Source organism: Colletes latitarsis, chromosome 1, assembly GCF_051014445.1.
Source record: "Colletes latitarsis isolate SP2378_abdomen chromosome 1, iyColLati1, whole genome shotgun sequence".
Lineage (NCBI taxonomy): Eukaryota > Metazoa > Arthropoda > Insecta > Hymenoptera > Colletidae > Colletes > Colletes latitarsis.
This window is the reverse complement of record NC_135134.1, coordinates 51,556,421-51,575,519: the sequence shown is the minus strand read 5'-3', so window position 1 is coordinate 51,575,519 and position 19,099 is coordinate 51,556,421. Positions and strand designations below refer to the sequence as shown.

At 43.6% G+C, this 19,099-nt stretch overlaps 1 protein-coding gene across 5 annotated transcripts in view; it reads left to right on the top strand.

The window, feature by feature from the left end:
* LOC143341428 (zwei Ig domain protein zig-8) overlaps positions 1-4,427 on the top strand; it is a 52,361-nt gene extending 47,934 nt beyond the window's left edge. For 4 of the 5 annotated variants that reach the window (XM_076764402.1, XM_076764393.1, XM_076764412.1 and 1 more), the window contains 2 exons: positions 331-499; positions 1,406-4,427. In XM_076764402.1, the coding sequence (XP_076620517.1) occupies positions 331-499; positions 1,406-1,494 (258 nt within the window). In that variant the 3' untranslated portion in view covers positions 1,495-4,427. The remainder of the gene's footprint in view (positions 1-330; positions 500-1,405) is intronic. The other variant, XR_013079597.1, reaches the window with a different exon arrangement.
* The last annotated feature ends 14,672 nt before the right edge of the window (positions 4,428-19,099 follow it).

Below are 19,099 nucleotides of genomic sequence, written 5' to 3'. Positions count from 1 at the left end.
TTCGACCCGGAACGCTCTTGAAAATGGTTTGTTCTGAAAACACGGAAGGAATAATCAATTTTTCCAGTAAGACAGCGTGTCGGGGAAAATATTAACGCGTCTGGCATCGATCGGTGTGTCCGTTTGGGTAAAAAAACGCGAGACGAAGGTAGCTTCGGTCCGTTGTCTGAAAACGTGTTTCAGAGGGATTTGTTCCACGATGCATTTCGCCACTTAGAAGAGACACTTGCCGTCGCCGCTTGTCCCCTCCGCCGCAAAGTACCTTTATTCGTAGCTAGTCACGTCAGAGTCGAACAATGTGACACGCCGTCTGTCTTGTTTCTTTCGCAGGCGATTAACTTCGACTCGCCGAGGGGCGGGATCAGCCTGGTGACTGAGAAGGGACCGGTTACATCGAGCCGTTTGCTCATTCAAAAAGCGATCGAGAAAGACTCCGGTCTTTACACGTGCTCGCCGAGCAACACTCATCCGAACAGCGTGCGGGTTCACATTGTTAACGGTAAAGGAAAACATACCACTGGCGCTCGTCAACCTATTTAGACGAGACACGGTTTCCCTGGGAAACCGATTCTCACGAGTGTGCTCGATTGCTCCACTACACGCCTTCCTATTTCTTTCTTTCCTCGTTTGTGCCGCGAAACGAACTCCGGATTAATCTCGCGATCGCGTTTGACACGGAATCGTTCGAGCGTGCTTGGCAATTCTGACAATTGGCACGCGCGGAAAGACCACACCGACAAATATTTCTGTCGTTTTACAAAAAAAAAAAATCATAAAGAACGTTCCGATACGGGCGCAATTAGTCGTGTTGTTGTTTAATGATTCACGCAAAGGGACCGCGGAGAACGAGTTCCACAAGTCGCATAATCAAAACGAAATCTTTGGTTGCGTACGAGTTGGCCCCTTTCGCGCGACAACTCGAAGGAACCGAGAAACTTCACGGAAGAGTTCGTTGCGAGCGAACGCCGCGTTGCAAGCAGTTTCAGGAGTTTCCGAAATTTCATTTACGTACTACTCCGGCGTATTAGGAGACGCTGTTCGCTCGTAATTTTATGTAATTACGCAAACTAAGTGGAAATGTTGACGCGTTCACCTGCCATCAGGCGAACAGGGAATCACCTTTCTCGGGAACAGGAGAGCTTCCCGGTGAACGTCATTTTAGAATACCGTAGGGCGAAGAAAATTGAAGGGACGAGTACTCGACGCGTCGATTAAACGCGACTACGAATCGTACATTCGGTAACGAAACAGCACTTTTGATAAGTTCGCTTTAATTCTGGTTCGTATTATCGTTGAACTTTGATAGGTCAATCGATCAAGGAGCATCGAATTTCTTTAGAGATATCTCTAAAAGTCGTAGTCGAGAACCGCACCTCGTATTGTTGTAAATTTACGTTTGTTGCAGAACGTCCAGCGGCAATGCATCACGGCAGCGGTGACAGAATGTCCGCGACATTACTTACTTTCGTTCTGCTTCTTTCATCGATCATTTGATGATCACGAACGCCTGTGAACAGAGAGTAAGCTGTTCGATCGTTACGAACCCAAGTCGACGTAGTTGCTCTTCGTTCGGGAAGGTTGCGCGCATCGGAACGAATTTGTTTTGCCCAACAAATCATTGTTGACGCACATTCGTTTGCCTTTTTTTTTTTTTTTTGTTTTTATTTCTTTATTAACGTGCAGATTCGGCTCCTCGATAATACGAGGACGAAATTGTTGGAACGATCGCGCGAAACAAATTGGTGCAAACATTTCTTTCCATAGCGATGAACGGCAAACAACGCGCGGCGATCGTATCGAACCAACGAAACCGCGTCGTTCATTACCGTTCGATACTCGATCGTTGAAAGCACTCCGCTGGTTCGTCTGGTTTTTTTAACGAGCGTTTTCTAACGATTAGCCACGAGCACGCAGCCTGACGTAACTCCACGATCGAGCCGGTAATCGAGTTACAACGGGATCCGGGATTTAATTAAATGAAAAACACGTTCGGAGCACTGTTGGGGGAAACGTCGCCGAGGCGTTCCGATAATAAACTCGCTTCTCCCTGTCCTCGAAACTTTCGCATTGTTCCGGCGTTTCGATACGTTCGCCTCGACGAGAATAAGCGACTTCGAAGCGACTTGGTATCACGACAAACTTGTTACATTCTGTTCCTTCTCGTTGGGAAATAGAATCAACGCGTTCCGGGGAAACGTGCTGTCTCCCTTGTCCCGCGCGGGCAATCAGTTTACGAGAAAAGAACGTAACTACGCGATACGCAACAAGTAATTGATTTATCGATCAACCTTTTCAGCGAGAACGGCGTTCCAAGGGGGGGCGAAACGATTATTTATCGACCGAAATTTCAGTTCAGTTGCAAAATATGTGAACCGAGAATACAAGGTAGGCACATATCAAAGAGAACAATTTGCGAAAGTTTCGAGGCACGAGTCGAGTTGAATCACTCAAATTTCAAAGAGACTTTATCGCCCTTTTGAAGGGCCATATTGAGAGGGCAAAGAATAAAAGCAACCTTGTTTTATTTTCCTTTCTAAAAGACTGATCTCTCGCCAATAGCCTGTAAAACGCAGCAAACGTTGCATCCAATTTAAATTCGTTATCGTATTTCACGTTAGAAGAGGTAAAGTGAAGAGAAAGAGAACCTGAGTCGATCCGCTTGCCAATTATTGTTAGTCATTCCACGTCGTTGCAACTTGAATTAATTGGAAAAGAATTAGAAATATTCAAACCCTTTCGAGCGTGTATACTCCCTCACGCGAACGAAATCCTTTTCTACTGCAGAAAAAAAAATGTGTTCGTTGTTCCGGATTCGGCGGAGAGATATTTATAAAGGTGGCACGAAAGTACGTAGATCCTCCGTAACGCAGTGTGAAAAAGGTAAGGAGAATCACTGTAACGCGACGGGACTTTGCGGAGCAACTGTGCTCGCAAGTAAAGAACGGGTTTCCTTCTTCAAATAAAAATGTGTGTTCTTTCTGCACGCCGGGCGCAGTAACGCGCGCCACGCGTTAAGGAAAAACGCTCTTGCCGTGGATTAAGGAAAGAAACGGAGAAACAGCTCGCTCGTAAGCTGTGTCGGACTATACATTCTGATTACTACTTAACTCTGCTCCTTTCTACCGAACCGTTTAAACCATCGTGATTACGGTAAATAGCGATTACTTTCTTCGTGTAGTTTTCTTTTACGCACAAGGTACCGTCGCTTTACTATACGTATACTCCTGCGTTCTAATCGAACGAGGAAATCCCACCTAAGTAAAAAACACTGATCGATCAAGTAACAAGTTCGTGCGAGTTTTCACAACGAAACGTTCATTTTTATTGCAGTCAGTTCGATTCATCTATAAACTTAGATGTCTTTGATCGGTTCAGTTTTAAGCAATATTTGTCTGTATTAATTTTGTCTTTCTATGGCAATTCAAGTACAATTCGTTAATCTTTCGAGAAACGTGCCTTCGAAATTTGTTACTCTACGTAACGAACTTGTTACTCAACCTGATGATGTCTGGTAATCCATGGAATTGAAGATACGTAGTTTTAGTTTTGCACTTACGTTTGGAAGGATGAAATTGAAAATTTTCCCGTACCTCCGTGTCGCTCCTTTCAAGGCATGCTTCTTTCACAGAAACGCAGATATAGTTATAGTGTTGCGTGTACTTCTGTAACTATCATTACTTTTATACGACACATAGCAGTCGCGTTTTTGTTACACCCGAGGGACCATGAAGGTTAAGCGAAGACGGACGGTCCAATTATTCTGATTAACGAATACTGTTTGGAAAGTGAAAGACAGGTGTGATATCTACTTAGCAACGGAAGAGGAAGATACCGAATAAGCGGTTCCTAAACTAGGTTTCACGAAGAAATATACAAAGTGAAAATATCGGTGAATTTCTTGCTAAATTTAAATTTCTGATAATCGATCGAAACGTGTCTAAAAGGATAAAAATTTGCAACAGGTGTTTACAAAACTATTATCGTTCGTATTCGTTGGATTCGTTGGAACTGGACGCGCAAAGTAACGTATAAATCTCCTTGAGGTGTTGGGTAAATTTTATTGGCATATAACTTTGCCTTCGCGTAAAGGAAGTCTTTCACTTTCGCCACAACAGCCACGACGATTAAATTGTATTCCACGTTATTCACACGTAATGCGATATCGTTAACTGTAAGCATTTTTTATAGAATCCAAAGAACGATAAGAGCGATGTGTTTTGTAGTCATTAAACATGAACGATAAGCGGTATTTAACGTTGTTAGTTGTAATCATTCACCGTTTAAGCAATTTTTTACGAATGTAAATAATGAAGAAACTCGGACTTTATAGCGACGATTCAGTCCTCTTCGTTGTAGCAATTCATTAAATTAAAGAGAAAGTTTACCCTATCGAATGTTATTCCAAAGAGTAATTAAGGAAATATCAATTTACCATATCTAAACATAAATTAAATTGTGTAACGTGAATCTTCGTTTCTTTTTCTTTTCGATGTTTAGCAAGAAATAAAGTACGTACGCGACGAAGTTTCTATCCTTATCTGCGGACACGTTATCGTAGAAAACAGACTCGGAAAATTCCACGCAAAGATCCTTGATCATTCGTCCTATTTCCATTTTCACGTAGTTATCGACCCTTCGTGTAGCGTAATAATTGTTGTTGTTGTGAAAATTCTCTTTGAAGGGTATCATACCCTGCTCGAAGGTTGTTCGAATACTTCAAAATGTAAAGGGATGAAAAGTTTTCGAAACGATCGTGACTCGTTTCGGTTTTCGTCGTAAACCGTTCAATTTATAAGTTTGACGGGTTTCAATGGGAAACGGCTATGAAACAGCCCTTTCGCTCCAAGCCCTTTCCTCTTCTCGTTTTATGTTACCGTAGACGTCGCGTTTTGAAGGAGCCGTTTTAATTAATTCGCGTGTCGACTGGCGCTAATTACCGTCCTTTCGCAGCGAGACTTTTTCGCGCGTTCTTCGCTTTGTAACCATCAACCGGTCACCCTCTTCAATCTTCCGTTAGATTTCATCTACCGTTGCCGTGCACTTGAACGCTCTCATTCTCCCCTCCCACGCGCCATTTTTCTGTTTTCATTCCCAGAGTATATACTCTTTTCCTTCGCGGTTTAATGACGCGAGAAAATGCCCCTGGCTCCTTAATATTCCAATCCTTCTTTAATTGGGTTTCAGACCAGCAAGATCACTGGACGAAAAGATGCCTACTTTTACTTATTAATGTAAAAAACAAACGCGTCCATTATGTTTTTTTAGATGCCTGAAAAACACTGTCTAAGAAGTTTTAACGTTTCCAAGCGACCCGCGAGTTTCGGAAGTTTTTAGCGTGATTGTATCCAGAAAAATGTCGCGAAAACTTTTAATTGGCTCCATTCGAACGGAGCAGACTTAGAAAATGCGCTGGTTTCTTTTAAAACGTTGGCATTTTTTACGAAAAAGGGGAGAATAATTTTTTGTTATCACTCCTGAAACGCGCAGCGAGATTTTTGACAAATTAATTCGCAGCCTCGTTCAATTTCGGACTAACAGTCGCGTTTAATAAACCTTGGCACTTTTGCCGGGACATCTTACGTTTTATCAAGCGACTGGCTCGATGTTTCCATTCCGTTATACACTCCCGTTAATGAATAAAATTTAATTAAAAAGTTAGAGGAACTTCCGTGCAACAAATAGAGCCGCGGCGAAAGAAGTTCTAATTGGAAGGCCGACAGATTGTGTTCTATGCAATTATTTTCCGGAATTCTTTTATTTTCACGAGGAAACCACGGGCATTCTTCGTTTAGCGGCGTATTAATTATCTCGATAAATTTCTCGTACAATGTTTCGCAAAATGATATTATGAAATTGAACGAAACAATGCGACCTCTTAATTCTCTTTTGTTCGCATAGCTTTCTAAAAAGAAAAAGTTCGATGCTGTGCGATTAAAATCGATCGTCTGACCGAATCAGCCTAAAACCAACGCGTAGAAACGCGTGCATCCAGTTCTGCCATAGATAGCAGATCGAACGTCACCGCCGATTTAGCCAGTTAACGCACCGTTAATACAATGGTTCAATCAGTAGACGCATGCAGACGTCTGCTGCTATTTGTGTGACCGCACACAGCCTAACATTCCCGTTGAATGGTTGCGTCGCATATTGCGTCCCGACGCTGCATTGTGTCAGAAGTATCCTTCGACCGTTCCGATCATTACTTACCAATCACGCGGTGTTCGTCGACATTCAATCGGTCCAATTAACGGCTAAGGGCTCGAATCTTCCCCGTTGATGCACACGATCGACTCCGGAATAGATCGGTGATCCAACGGATTACTTTTATTAAAGGGATCTCTTGGCTTTTCTTAACGCGACGGTGGGTGAAATTTCCTCGTTATAGAATTCGATTCGATATTATCGTTGACAATTTCGAACGTTAACGACGGAGGCCACGGGCTGAGAGAAGTTGCAACCAATAAGCGTTCGGTTATGGCAATCGTCGACGAACCATACGACGAAGTTCGCGGTACGCGCTCTAGCGAAATTTAAACACAGAATCAGCGTTAACGATCATCCGCGTTTCTCGAGGCTGCCCCGAGGATACGGGTCGCTTTGTCTCTCGCTCCGCGAACAAAGCGCCTAGCCGAAATTTCATTTAACCGCGAAATTAGGCGCCGCGACCGACCAATTAAATTACTTTTCGGTCGATAAACGCTGCATACTTTGACGAGACGAAAATTTCGTTTTACCGTTAATTCGCGTCTACCTAACCGACCCTCGCGGAATCGAATCAAAGATCGGTGATCGAACCGTTGAACACGCGTAGACAAAGTGAAATGTTATCGTCGACAAAACTTTAATTCGCGCGTTAAACGATACCCGATCGTTATTCACCGCGAAATCCCCTTACGATAAGAGTGTACCTTATGTTATGTATACCGGTTGCCGCAAATCGGATTTCGAAAGGCTCGGGTTCGCCTTCTTTCTCGAATCCCCGAAGCTGTCCTGACCGCCGCGCCGGAGCTCACGTATACGCGATCGTGCATCGGTATTTGTAAGTGGAGGGGCAGTTTCCTCCGAGCACCGATCTGCCGTCTCTTCTTGGAGAAGGATCGACCCTCTAGAAACGATCTCTACGCCCGGCTTCGTGGTTTCCACGAGGGTAAGTCCTTAGAACAGTGTCTTGTCCTTGCGTGTCTTGGTTGCAACATCTGCAGAGCACTCGAGGAATACGACGACGCACCCAAGAGTGCCCGGAGTCTTGCATATCGTTACTCCCGGTATTGTCTAGCTCGCAACCAACATCGTCTTCATTGCCCAACGCTTACAGCGAGTAATTTTATAAATTAAGACACAGGATTTTTCACAGAATTAGAATACAAAGTCCAACGTCAAGTAGAATTCGTTCGACTACTCCTATCTCTTACACGCGTTTTATACGAACTTTCTTGCCTGCTTTTCCATGCAGAATCCATACCGCGCGAATTCAGAATCGTTCGCAATTAAAAGCGTTTCCGCGTTCGCTAGGTTTCGAGAAACCGGAATAGAAAATAAATTCCATCCCAGCGGGCTATCTTTTCGTTCCAGTTGGCCGGGAGTTTTCATTGGGGATCGCCTCAAAGAAGGCGCCGCGGCGCGGTTAAGTTTCCAGGGAAGCTCTTACCGGCCGACAACAATGGATTTGTAAAGTTCAATTTAATTCGAGAAGCTGATTTATGTGGTCCTGATGCGGCAGCGTTACGCTCGAACTGGCGCTCCCCTCTTAATTACGTCTCCGGATTCGCTCGCACTGTTTTACGATTCGCATTTATCACGGGGCTCGTAAGATTCCCCGGCGAAAATATACTGCCGTGAAACAAGAGAGCGCGCCGTCGTTCGTTAAGACGTTTAATTTTATACGCCTCTCAGCCTCGTTCCACCGACGAAGTCGCTACACCGTTATTTATTCTCTCCGGCGGGCCGCACGGAAGCGGGGTAAAAAGCGAAGAACGACCACGGATATTCGCGCAATTAATACGTAATCGCGCGACAATTGTTCTTCGTTCGTTTGCCCGAGTTTTTACCCGACGCTTTTAACGTTATGTTACTGGTCGCATCTTTCCAACGCGTTCTACCTTAAAAACTCGACGATCTTGCCGCCATTTTTTACGTTTCTTCTCCGGAGATCCACAAAAATACACATAAAAATGTAAAATATGTTTAAACACAGAATTCTACGCGCGTCGATTTTTGCGTCCACTTTCTCGACGTTACTCGACATTCGCGACACAGATCCTTCTTTTGGATTTCCCTCGTGGATATTCTAAGGACTGGGAATTACGTAAAATAAAAGATAATTCCATGGCGAGGGCGGTCGAAGCGTCGCTTAATTATACCGCCGTCAGCGAACCTCGTGAGCAAAGTATCAGGGTAATTGCCGACTCGAAGCGAATAAAAGTATCAGCAGAGGTTCGCTGGAAGGTGGTGCGATACCCACGAGAGCGATTCGGGTCCGTTTTTGGACCTTCGGAAAGGCATCGTTAGGTTCTTCTGCGATTTCGGTGCCGGAAAAAAGCAGCTGACTCGTTTCGGAAGGGTAGCCAAGGGGAAACGAAAACAGTCAACTAATTTCCTTCCCAAGATCCGGAAAAATGGTTCGTAGTGCTCATTAATGGGCACCCTGTAACAAACGAAACTGCCCCAGCTCCTTTAATCTGGGCAAATATTTTAATTTTCCAAACGCAGATCTCCATGAATGGAGTTTCAAAGCGGTTTTGCGATATGTTAACGAGAACATGGGAAATTTTTGGACGAAAGTTCGAAACGGGTACCCGAGTACCTGGTTATTGATATAAGGGTTAAAGTCGTAATTGGTGTTGAAAGTCTCGGTCGATCTTAGAAGTTTTGGTCCGTCTTAAAAGTCTTGGCCGGTCTTGAAACTTTCGATCAGTCTCAGAAAGTCTTGATCGATCTCGAAACTTTTAACGAGTCTTGCAATTTTACAGAATTGTTTAATTTATAAAATATGGACACGGCAAAGTTCGACATTGAACGATTACTTTATGGTAATCTCAACCGTTAGAGTTACGCGTGTAGTCATTTGTAATCGTTTGATAAAATGTAATTTTAGATTCAGTCTTTTGTCATCGACTTCTCGATTCGATTATAATCGGAACGCGTAATCGTTTCGTAATTAATTATTAATAAGTTAACCGTTCCAGATGATACGTTATCTTCGATTATTCGTAGCATTCATTAATCATGAATACCGATTAGTCAGTAATAATAATCATTAATCACTAGCTGGATTACATGCAGTCGTTAGTCATTAATCACATTACATTTTGGGTCGCGGCTGCAAAGTGACGCAAGGCCGCATGGCTCTGTTCGAAAGGGACAAAGCTGCTTTTGAGTACGTCTTTTTGTTTGTGTCTGTTTACCGTGAACTTTGCTTTGGAAAATATCAGTTTATTTTCTCTGGAAATTATCCTAGAAATATTGCTTATAATTTTCGGATGTCTTATAACTCTTCCACGGTATGACAAAAATATCGAGTCGTTCCAAACGTTATTTAAAAGTTGGGAGCTGGTGTAAACTTCCAATGAATCTTCAACGTTTTCAAACTTTCGAAGCTTTAAAAGGTTTCGAACAGTAGCGAAAGTTATATCAACGGTTGGTCGAGGATCGAAAACGATATAATCCTGTAACGTTTTCCCTCGATGTAGAAAGGATCGCAAAGAGACCTTCAGCGTATTTTAACCCTGTCGGTAAAGGTTTTCATCGACTCTATCGTTTCGTTCTACGTCCCTTTTCGCGAGAAAAAAATTTGAATAGAGCGACGCGCACGGCGCCGGGCCGTCCATCCGCGTAAAAATGCAGCGGTTAATTAAAAATGTAAAAAGGCAAGGCACGTTCCAACAATTGCCCATAATGAAATTCAAGCGCGGATTAATAATAAAACCGTGAACGTCGCGTAGGCAGCCCGAAGAAGCGAATTAAGAAAACAATTAAATTGGAATATTCGTTAGAGTTATGGTTGTCCCGCTCGGGACGTTATTTCAAACGGATTATCAACTAGGAGCTACGCGTTGCATAAAAATACACTGACCGCCACCACACTGTCCATCGTTACATTTCCAGCGTCGTTTATTGGTCGCGTTACGTCGCATCCTCTTTTATTGCAACCGACGTTTTACTTTTCAATTTTGTTGACGTACCTTCCCAAAATCACATAGAAAATATTACCATTCATCTTGTTAAAAATCGACTACTCGAATGTTTAGTGTTACGTATATTTGCAGACGTGTTGGAGTAGTGTTCGTTCTAAGAAGGAGAAGGATTAGAGCGAAGCGAGTAACGTTTCCTTCGCGCGATAGAAATCAGTGTCAGCCATTGTAGCTAGCCCTTCGTCAGGATTAAATAAATGTCAGGACGGTCGGTGGACGATATTTGGACTGGAAGTAAGGGTCTTCCGTTGGACGGTCGAGCCCATTTTCTGTAAGTACCGGAGCTGCCCCTTCAGCCACTTTCGTCCCTCGAGGTCGACACACTTTTCGGACACGCGCTCCTTCGAGCAACAAAAATCGTTTCCCGTTCGATATATCGTCGCAGGCCTCGAAATCTCGTCTTCCTCGTAGATTAAATTCGTGCAAGTATCGAAGTATATACCAGGTTCGATCGACGCCGACTTTCATTAAAGCTCCTTTCCAGCACGGCTAATCCTATTTGTGGTCAAGACCGAGTTTCCCGTTCTCGGAATACCGGAGAACCTATCAAAATTTTTCTTCTACGCGGTTACAATAGTTTCTCGAATTCCCCCGAACCGCAACTTTCAGTACCATCTGGATTCAAATCGACGATCTCCGATATTTTTTCCTCCTATAAACTTTCGTCGAACGTTCGCGATCGCCCTCTTTTTATAAATCCTTCTTTACGTGTTCTTGTGAAAAAACTCATTCTTTTTGCTATAATACGTTGGACGAAAGCGCTAAATGTCTCTATACATCGCGAACAGCAAATGCAATTTTATTAACTCGGCTTTAAATTCGTGCAACGAAATATCTTGCAAAAACATACCCGACGTATCGGGCATTTTCATTAATTTCAACAGAAGCTCCGTTTCATAGATTTTAAACATTTTGCTAACCAAGTTTCCAATATTCAACTACCATCCTTTCGCAGTCTAGTTTATACGTGTAATTAAATTTATCTAACCAGGACTTTGGAGAACATAAAATCCGAGTAATCAAATTTTTTCAATTAATCTGTTTTGTTTGCGATTGTGTCCACTCTCTTAATATTTCACGTTGTTCGCTGCAATTTGACACGATGAATGTCAGAAAGAAATGAAACATTTATTGATACGTTTAAAAATAGTGACTGTGAAATGCACGATGCCCCTGACCGTTGGCTACGGCTCTTTAATTCGCATATTTTCATACTATCAGTCTTCGCGTAACGAGACACCTAACATCGTCGAAAATGTTTGTCCCCGCGAATGGATTCCCTGGTAGCTGTTCGGCCGAACAAGTAATTCTTTCTGCTACTTATCAACTCCAGCAGCCTGGTCTGGCAACTTTTATGGCCCCCTTAATCCGTGGTTCCATTAACGCCCGGTATACACCGTGACGAAGTCTAGCGCATTAGTGCGAAGTCAACCATAAAACTTCACAGGGACGTTTAACAGGCATCGTTTTAGGTGGTACGCGCGTCCCTAGGTAAACTCGACCTTTTCCAGCGCTCAGTTACCCGTTTCGGAGCTGCTGATTAAAATCGTCATTAGAACCCATTAACAACCACTATGAAATTATCTACCCGCGTGTCCATTACGCTAGAAACAAAGACAAAATTTTTCTAACCGCTTAGCACGATTCCATTTTCGCGATTTTCCAATTTAAACGATTGCAAAGCACGAAGGAGAGAGATAGGAATTCGATGCTTGGAATTTGGAAGCACGGTAAAGGGAAGTAGAAATAGATAACTATGAGCGAGTAGAATGGAAGTTAACAAAGCGATACGAAATACGGGCGCGGTTAAGATTGGCAAGTTGGGAAGGAGAATCGTTGTTGAGCGTTTTGAAGACGAGACAACAAAGATGGAGAGATCCATTACCACTTCGCGCTGAATCAACCAAACTTTCCAAAGAGAGATCATTTTACGGAAGTGTTCCAAGTCAAAATTTCAATGAACTTTTAGAAAATAGTAGCATGTAAGAGTCGTCCGACCCATCGAAGCGATTTCTCCAGAAAAGGAAGAACGTGCGTCGCTGTAGCGTCGTCGAGGAAGAAAAGATGGCGGGTAAAGAATTCGAAATTAGCTTTCGCGCGTCGGGTTGACGTCAACGAGACGGATTTCCGAGTGCACGCAATTATTTCGAGCGAGTCGTTCGGCTCGCCTTTTACGAGCGCAACTTTCGAAACTGCTCGACTGTCGACGGACGTGCAAACATTTTCGCGGCGAGCATTCCGAAAAGCGTGGGTGCGGGATCGTTTTCATCGTGGACGCGGCCGCGAGTTCCTTGACGCGCAATATCCTCCAGTTATTTAACATTTATTACGGGGCCGGTTCGCGACCGGGCAAAGTTATAGCCGAAAATTGGACGACTTCGGATTCCTGTGCATCGCCGGACGGCGTCGTGTAATTTGGAAATTACGAAACGCGAGTCACAAAGCGAAGCAAAGCAGCTTGACACAGGGATACGCGTGTAATTAGAAAAGTCCTTGAATAGCTGCGAGCAGAGGTTGGTGATTGATCGTGCGGCCAGCTTAAACGAAGCGACTGACCGGCCGGTTGGATCGTAATTATCGAGAGACTCGGTTAATTGGCTTGACCGCCGCAGTTGAGCTGTTCTCAACGTGTTCCGCTGTAATTTAAAGTAATGCAATCCGGTTTCTAATTAGCGTGTTCTCTATTAAAACGCCCGGAGAACTGTCGAAGCTCGCAGTTCCGTGCATTATGCGCGCGTCCATCCGATGATTTTTCACCTGCTCCCGTTAATTAGCTTCTCACCGATCGATCCCGCTGCGCTGCTTCGTTCTGCTTGTCGCGCAAACTTTCCCGCTTTATGTTCCAACGATCGGCGCGCTTCTCGATCACCGGTCCAATTAAAATAATGAAATTACGCGCGTCAGTTTGATTTAAATCTTTCGGAATCACGTCCGATTGAAAATCTTTTTCAGACACCGTAAATTCAGCCATTCGATTTTTACAGTCCATTCGCACGATACACCACTCGTTAACTACAGATGTTAATTAGGGATGCATCTTTTTATCAATTATTCCGCTAAGTAAAAGTTTTTATCGCGCACGTTCCGGTGAAGACGATGTCTGACCACAATCGGGGTAATGCTACTTGGCAGCCACCGTCGGCGGAACATACTTTCCCTCTTTCCGTTCTTCTACTTTCTCAGGTTTAAGAAATCCATATCCTTGACTCGATTTATAGATCTGATATTGGAAGAGATACGTTTTACACGAAAATGTCTCGGAATATAGATCAGAAGCTGTTAGGTAAATTATGTAGCGTTGCTATTTCTGAAGCGTTTGAGCAAAGACCGCGAAAATTCATTATTTAAATATTCCCGCTGATCATATCCCTGACTTCGCTTTTCATGGATTACCAAAAAGGAAGGAAAAGTTATTCGCAGAGAACGAAAATATATATGCCTTGCAGATATTTCACTTTGCTGAAAAGGCGAATGTACATTACTTTTTGGCTACCTTTGAGCCACGGGAGCTCAAAGGCCACTGCATCTGTATAATTTACATTAACCTTTATCAAACGGAATCCATGCTGCACGAATATTCCAAATAGATATGAAACGAAAGAATATTTGTTAATTGATATCAGGAAAACTTTTCCCATTTTCTCGTTATTATATTATATTATCTCGAACAACCCGGTAATTACGATTTTCCCTAGAAAAAAAGTTTCCTTCGTGATAAATGATTCCGTGATTAAAATGCACCTCGGTTTTACTAAATATTTATCGCCGTGCCATTTTATCTTTCGCTTAATCAAATATATACTCTAATATGCTTTAAATTTTAGCGGCGAGATCGCGATCGCCTCTAGAATTTTTCACAAAAAGTGCAGAAAAGCCTAATGCGGAGCCTATTGTTAACAGTCGGTGCATCTTATCCGGGCCTGCGATCCGTATAATTTCTTTCTGGGGGCGATTCTTCTTGCCGGCCTATCTGTCAGGCCTGGGCACACGCGTACGTGCATACGCTCCAGATAAGGACGATTATAGGCCTGCTCATTACCATTTTCCCTCGCACCGGTCTGACCATTCACGACGCCAGAATAATAGCGCGATCAAAGTCAACGACAGCCGCCTCTTATCGGCCCGAAAGGAGTACTTAAACGTACACGGTCGCTTCCGTGTAACGTTTAGAATCCCATGAATTAAACGGGCTGGATCCAAAGATAACGAAGACACTAACACCAGTAATGCCAGATGAAAATCTCTACGAAAATTTTGACGATGTCATTAATACGAGGAAACAGAAACAACTATTCTAGAGGCCGATGGCAACGCTTCGAGGTTAAACGTTTCCTCTATTCCATCTAGGGGAAACTGAAACGTACGTGACAGAGGAAAATTCAGAGAAATATTATAAAACGAGTTTCCGATGACCATGCGCTAGCGGCAGAAATCGAGAAAAACAGCAAGGCGTAGCAGAAACGGTCAGTTTGGCCTGGGTGATCCGGGGAACTCATTTCGCGCGTGAATCTGCGCGTCGCGAAACGACTGTTCTGGCTTGCCTATGGCGTGGATTGTTTCATTTCGACGCGTCGCACGAGCATCGAAAACGAGAAAGGTCGCGCGACTTTTTCCCCGCGAAATTATACCGTTTGTAGGAACAAACAGAAAAAGTAACGGAAGTGAATCCCAACGAGTTCATAAGCCGATTCGATGCATATGTATCGACCAGATCCCCGCGTTTCTATGCACCGAGTCGTCGGTCAAACATCGAAGCAATTCTTATTCGACGTTTCTTCATTCCTCTGAAACTTTACAATCTTCTTTTTTATATGGATATACGCGTGATCCTTTACACCGGATGAAGGCGGAAGAGGAAAGTGATAGAACACAACGCTGATAAATGTTAAGGCTGAACGAAAATATCGATGAACCGATGTGGACAAGCGAAAAGACGTCGACGACCCTTGGGAAAAGTGGCCTCGAGAGTAAATAGCAGAACAGACGGAACAGGTTGGATGGGAATTAATTAGAGAAAATAGAGGTGGTAGAAATTGAGACAGGAAAATAGGAGAATTGCGTGGAAGTAGAGGGATTAAGTAAACAGAGATGGAACTCGAGAAAAGGAACGATAATCGAAAGAATGGTAAGAAAAAGAAAATAGACGAATGCTTTCGATTCGATCGCCCCTTCCTATCTGTATCAGAATCTAGGACATTAGGTTGAGAGGATAACGAAACATTAGGCCTAAAAACTCTTCGAACGGAAGGCGTATGACAATTGATATCGGTATCGCGAGAATGAATAATCGGAGAACATTTCGAATTCGCGACCGTAATAGAAACCGAAGAGATGTCCCGGATACGGAAGAAGGGGCACCGGTGAAAAGAAAAAGGAAACTGCGGGAGCAGGAAATGGATCGGAGCGCGGCGAACGAAGGCAGACTACGGTGGAGAAACAGACGCGTGCGAGATAACAAACGACCGATCAAAGGGTGAACGTGCTTCGTATCGAATAATCGCGGCCCAGGTGCATCGCGATAAGCATTATTCGTTTAACTACCTACCTGCAGGCTAATTACTTAAGAGTCCGTGCTGTTTCATCGGTTCGTGCATATATTAGGCCGGGCAAAAAGTTCGCGCGGTTTTCAACGTGCAAATTTCTATAAAAACGCCAACCAAAAATCGATTCTTCGACGCTCCCTTGACTCCCTTTCATGTTTACGCAAAACTGTAGGTTTTCGATTTCCCGTTGTCGCGTCGATTCGAAACGCAGTCGAATCAACGGGTTTCGTCGTCGCATTTTTACGATCGTCCCGCGACTGTCATAAAATTGCAGATTCATAATCGCGAAACGACGGGTAGTGTACGCGTTAGAAAACTGCAATTTCAGTTTCATCAAGCTGATCGTTGCACCGTTGGATTTAACGTTTCTCTTTATCGTCGCAACGGCGGTCGATTAATTCCACTTTCCGGGAAATTAATAGTTGCCCTTCGCTAATTGGGTTTGCAAATGAAACGCGCTTCGCTTTCGCGGCGACAATGGGACGCGAGCGAAAAAATTCATTTTCGCGGCGCGAAATTTTTGCCGGAACGGTGAAACATCAGCTCGCACGCGCTGCGTGAAATTGATGAATCGCGTTCGGGGGTGAAACGAGAATCGCGCGAAACGTTCGAATTACGGATGAGATAACTGCCGGTCAATTGTGGTTTCGTCGCCCTTGCGATATTTCGTCACCCTGACAAGGCACGTTTGCAAATTTTGAAAAACCTCCGACGCGCGAACCATAAACAAATGGAACGTGCTAAATTCGACAGCGTTTCGGACCGTTTCGTACGCAAATATAGAAAGCCGTCGTTGATGGAAAATGGGTTTGTTTTAAAAAGTGGTACCTTTAAAGGACCGTAATGACGTTTGCGTTTCGTTCACCGTCTCCTTAGCTCCTTGGCGATAGACGTTGCGTGAAAACGACTCGAGAGAAACCCTCTTCTTGTTCGCCGTCCCTTGTCGCGAACAGACGCTCTACCCCGGCGTCTATGTATTCGGTCACGTAAACCTCGGCCTAGCGTCGCGACGAGTCCTTTGCGGAACTCGAGACGCTTCGCTAATTCTCCGACATCACGTACGGACGAGTGCTTCTCTCGATTATATGTCAACGCCCCCTCGTCTGGAATTAACACCTTCGACGGGGGTTAATCGTGTTTCGGGTCATATCCGAGAAGGACGTCCGCCTGTTCGACGATGGGAATCGATCGAATTGTATTTATAGACGTTCGAGAAAATCCCGACGCGATACAGAAACAAACATTTACGCTCGAAACTTTGTTTTATTTTATTTCACGATTCGTAATAATTTCACAGTCGTTTACCGATACAACGAGACGAGGCATTGTCCCAGAAAAGCGTAGATTCGACGTTGTAATTTGCCATTGTTTCGAAGGCATCCGCGATCCACGAACGAAAAATGGCAATAATTATTGTATACGCGTAAACGAATCGGTCGAGCAAGTCGCTGCGCGAGCTGCGGCAACGGCCACGCTATTCTAACAAGCCATTTTGCAGATGCGATCGTTTATAAACACATCCCGACCCTATTAATCACGTATTTCAACGGTTGGTCGGACGCGTTAATTGAATGAATCGATACGTCCATTTGCACGGATTAATCCATTCGATACTTCGCTAATAGGAATAACGAAGGTATTTCGAAACGTATCGTGCCGTGCCACTGCACAAGGATTAACCAAATTCGTTGAAACCGGCTGGATTTTCGTGATGGGTCCTCGAATTCGGTAATATACGTTTGTTTAAGTTGCTGACGCTTTTTCCAAACAAATTATCATTTTTTTTTGTAAAAAATAGTTATTGCTACGAACAAACTGAATAAACAAAGAGAGTAGAATCGTCTACAAGAACACGGTGATGTTCGTGTAGAGAAGTAATACGATACGAGTTAAACGGAAGCCCTTTAACTTTGATTTTTACCGCTTCGTTTATTAAATTATCGTTGTTTAAATTACAGTTACAAGGACGGGATCATTACGTATTCGAATCTATGTAAGAATTGCCCTGCTCGTTAACATATTTAAATGTATTCGAGCGTTCCGTCCCGCTCTTTTTATTGCATAATATTTAACCGCGTTAATCGTGCGCCCTGAAAAAGCCAATATCGTTAACATAATGTTTCGCGTGGAGTAACACCCACTGAAAGCCACGAACCGGTGACGTTAAACAAACCTCGTTCGATTATCTCGTAGTGGCTGAATACACGTAACAGCGCGAAGCTTTCTGCGAGAAGGCGGCCGGCCGTTCCACCTTTAAGAAACGATCCGAGATTTAAGAATTAATGGTTGCTCGCCAGAGTTCCGAGGCACGCGAGGATGCATGCGTGAAAGTATTTCACACCTGCTTGCGTAAATACAAGAAGCCGGTGGATTCGATTTAATTCTGAGGTCGCGTACCGAACGCAAACACGACATACATCGGTTCGGCGTCGTAGCAATAAAATCTCGATCCATTAATAACATCGGGTAACGAGTTTCGCCTTTCCAAAGCTCTCCGTGGCTCTCTTTCTTTCCTTTTTAACGTTTGAAAACTGCAGCTGCAAGCTTAACGTAACTCGAACATTTTTCTAACACGAAAATCACGATTTTCAAGCAATAGAAACTCGTAGGACGTTTTACCGAATCAGAAGTCGATTAAAACTAAAATTAAACGAAAAAAACATGCTATACAAGCTGCTGTAAATATCAACAAATTTTAGGATGTTATTCTTGTAAACTTTGCAACTTTTAAATCGTTGAAATAACGCTCGAGCACATGCAATGGCGTATTTCCTTACATCGTAACGAAGTCAATCGTTTGAGAGTCGCGCAGTACCAATCGCGTCAAGAAAATTGCATCTGTACAGACACGTACTAGGTACGGTATACACAGCGGTGCAATGTACATTTTCTACCGCGAACGGTTGGCCTCGTAAAAAAAATCATGACGGACGTAAAGCGACGGTAATAAAACAGCGAATCGATCGTGATCGAAGGTACTTCGAAACAGAATTATAGCAATCCGTGGTTTTCATCGAACTTCGAAGCGAGATACGGTGTTCGATTTAATGAAAGCGTACACGCATACGTAGTTCTCGGCGAAATTTTATCATCCCAAAGTGCTTACTTATGATTTTAATCGTCTTCTTCTCGCGTATCGAAGAGACTGGAGATGAGTTTTGTTTGGTAGGAACGCGTGGCGAAAAATCGCGATAGGGAAAGCTGTCCCAGGGGATATTATCCGTAAAATGGGTAGCGTTTAAGAAAGAAGCGTAAATGTTATCTAGCAACTGTTACTTGGTTTCGATACGTACATCTTGTACAAATAGATCGAAATTGTAGAATCTCCGTGCTCTTTAGATCTCTATCTTTTGGATACTTTCGTTT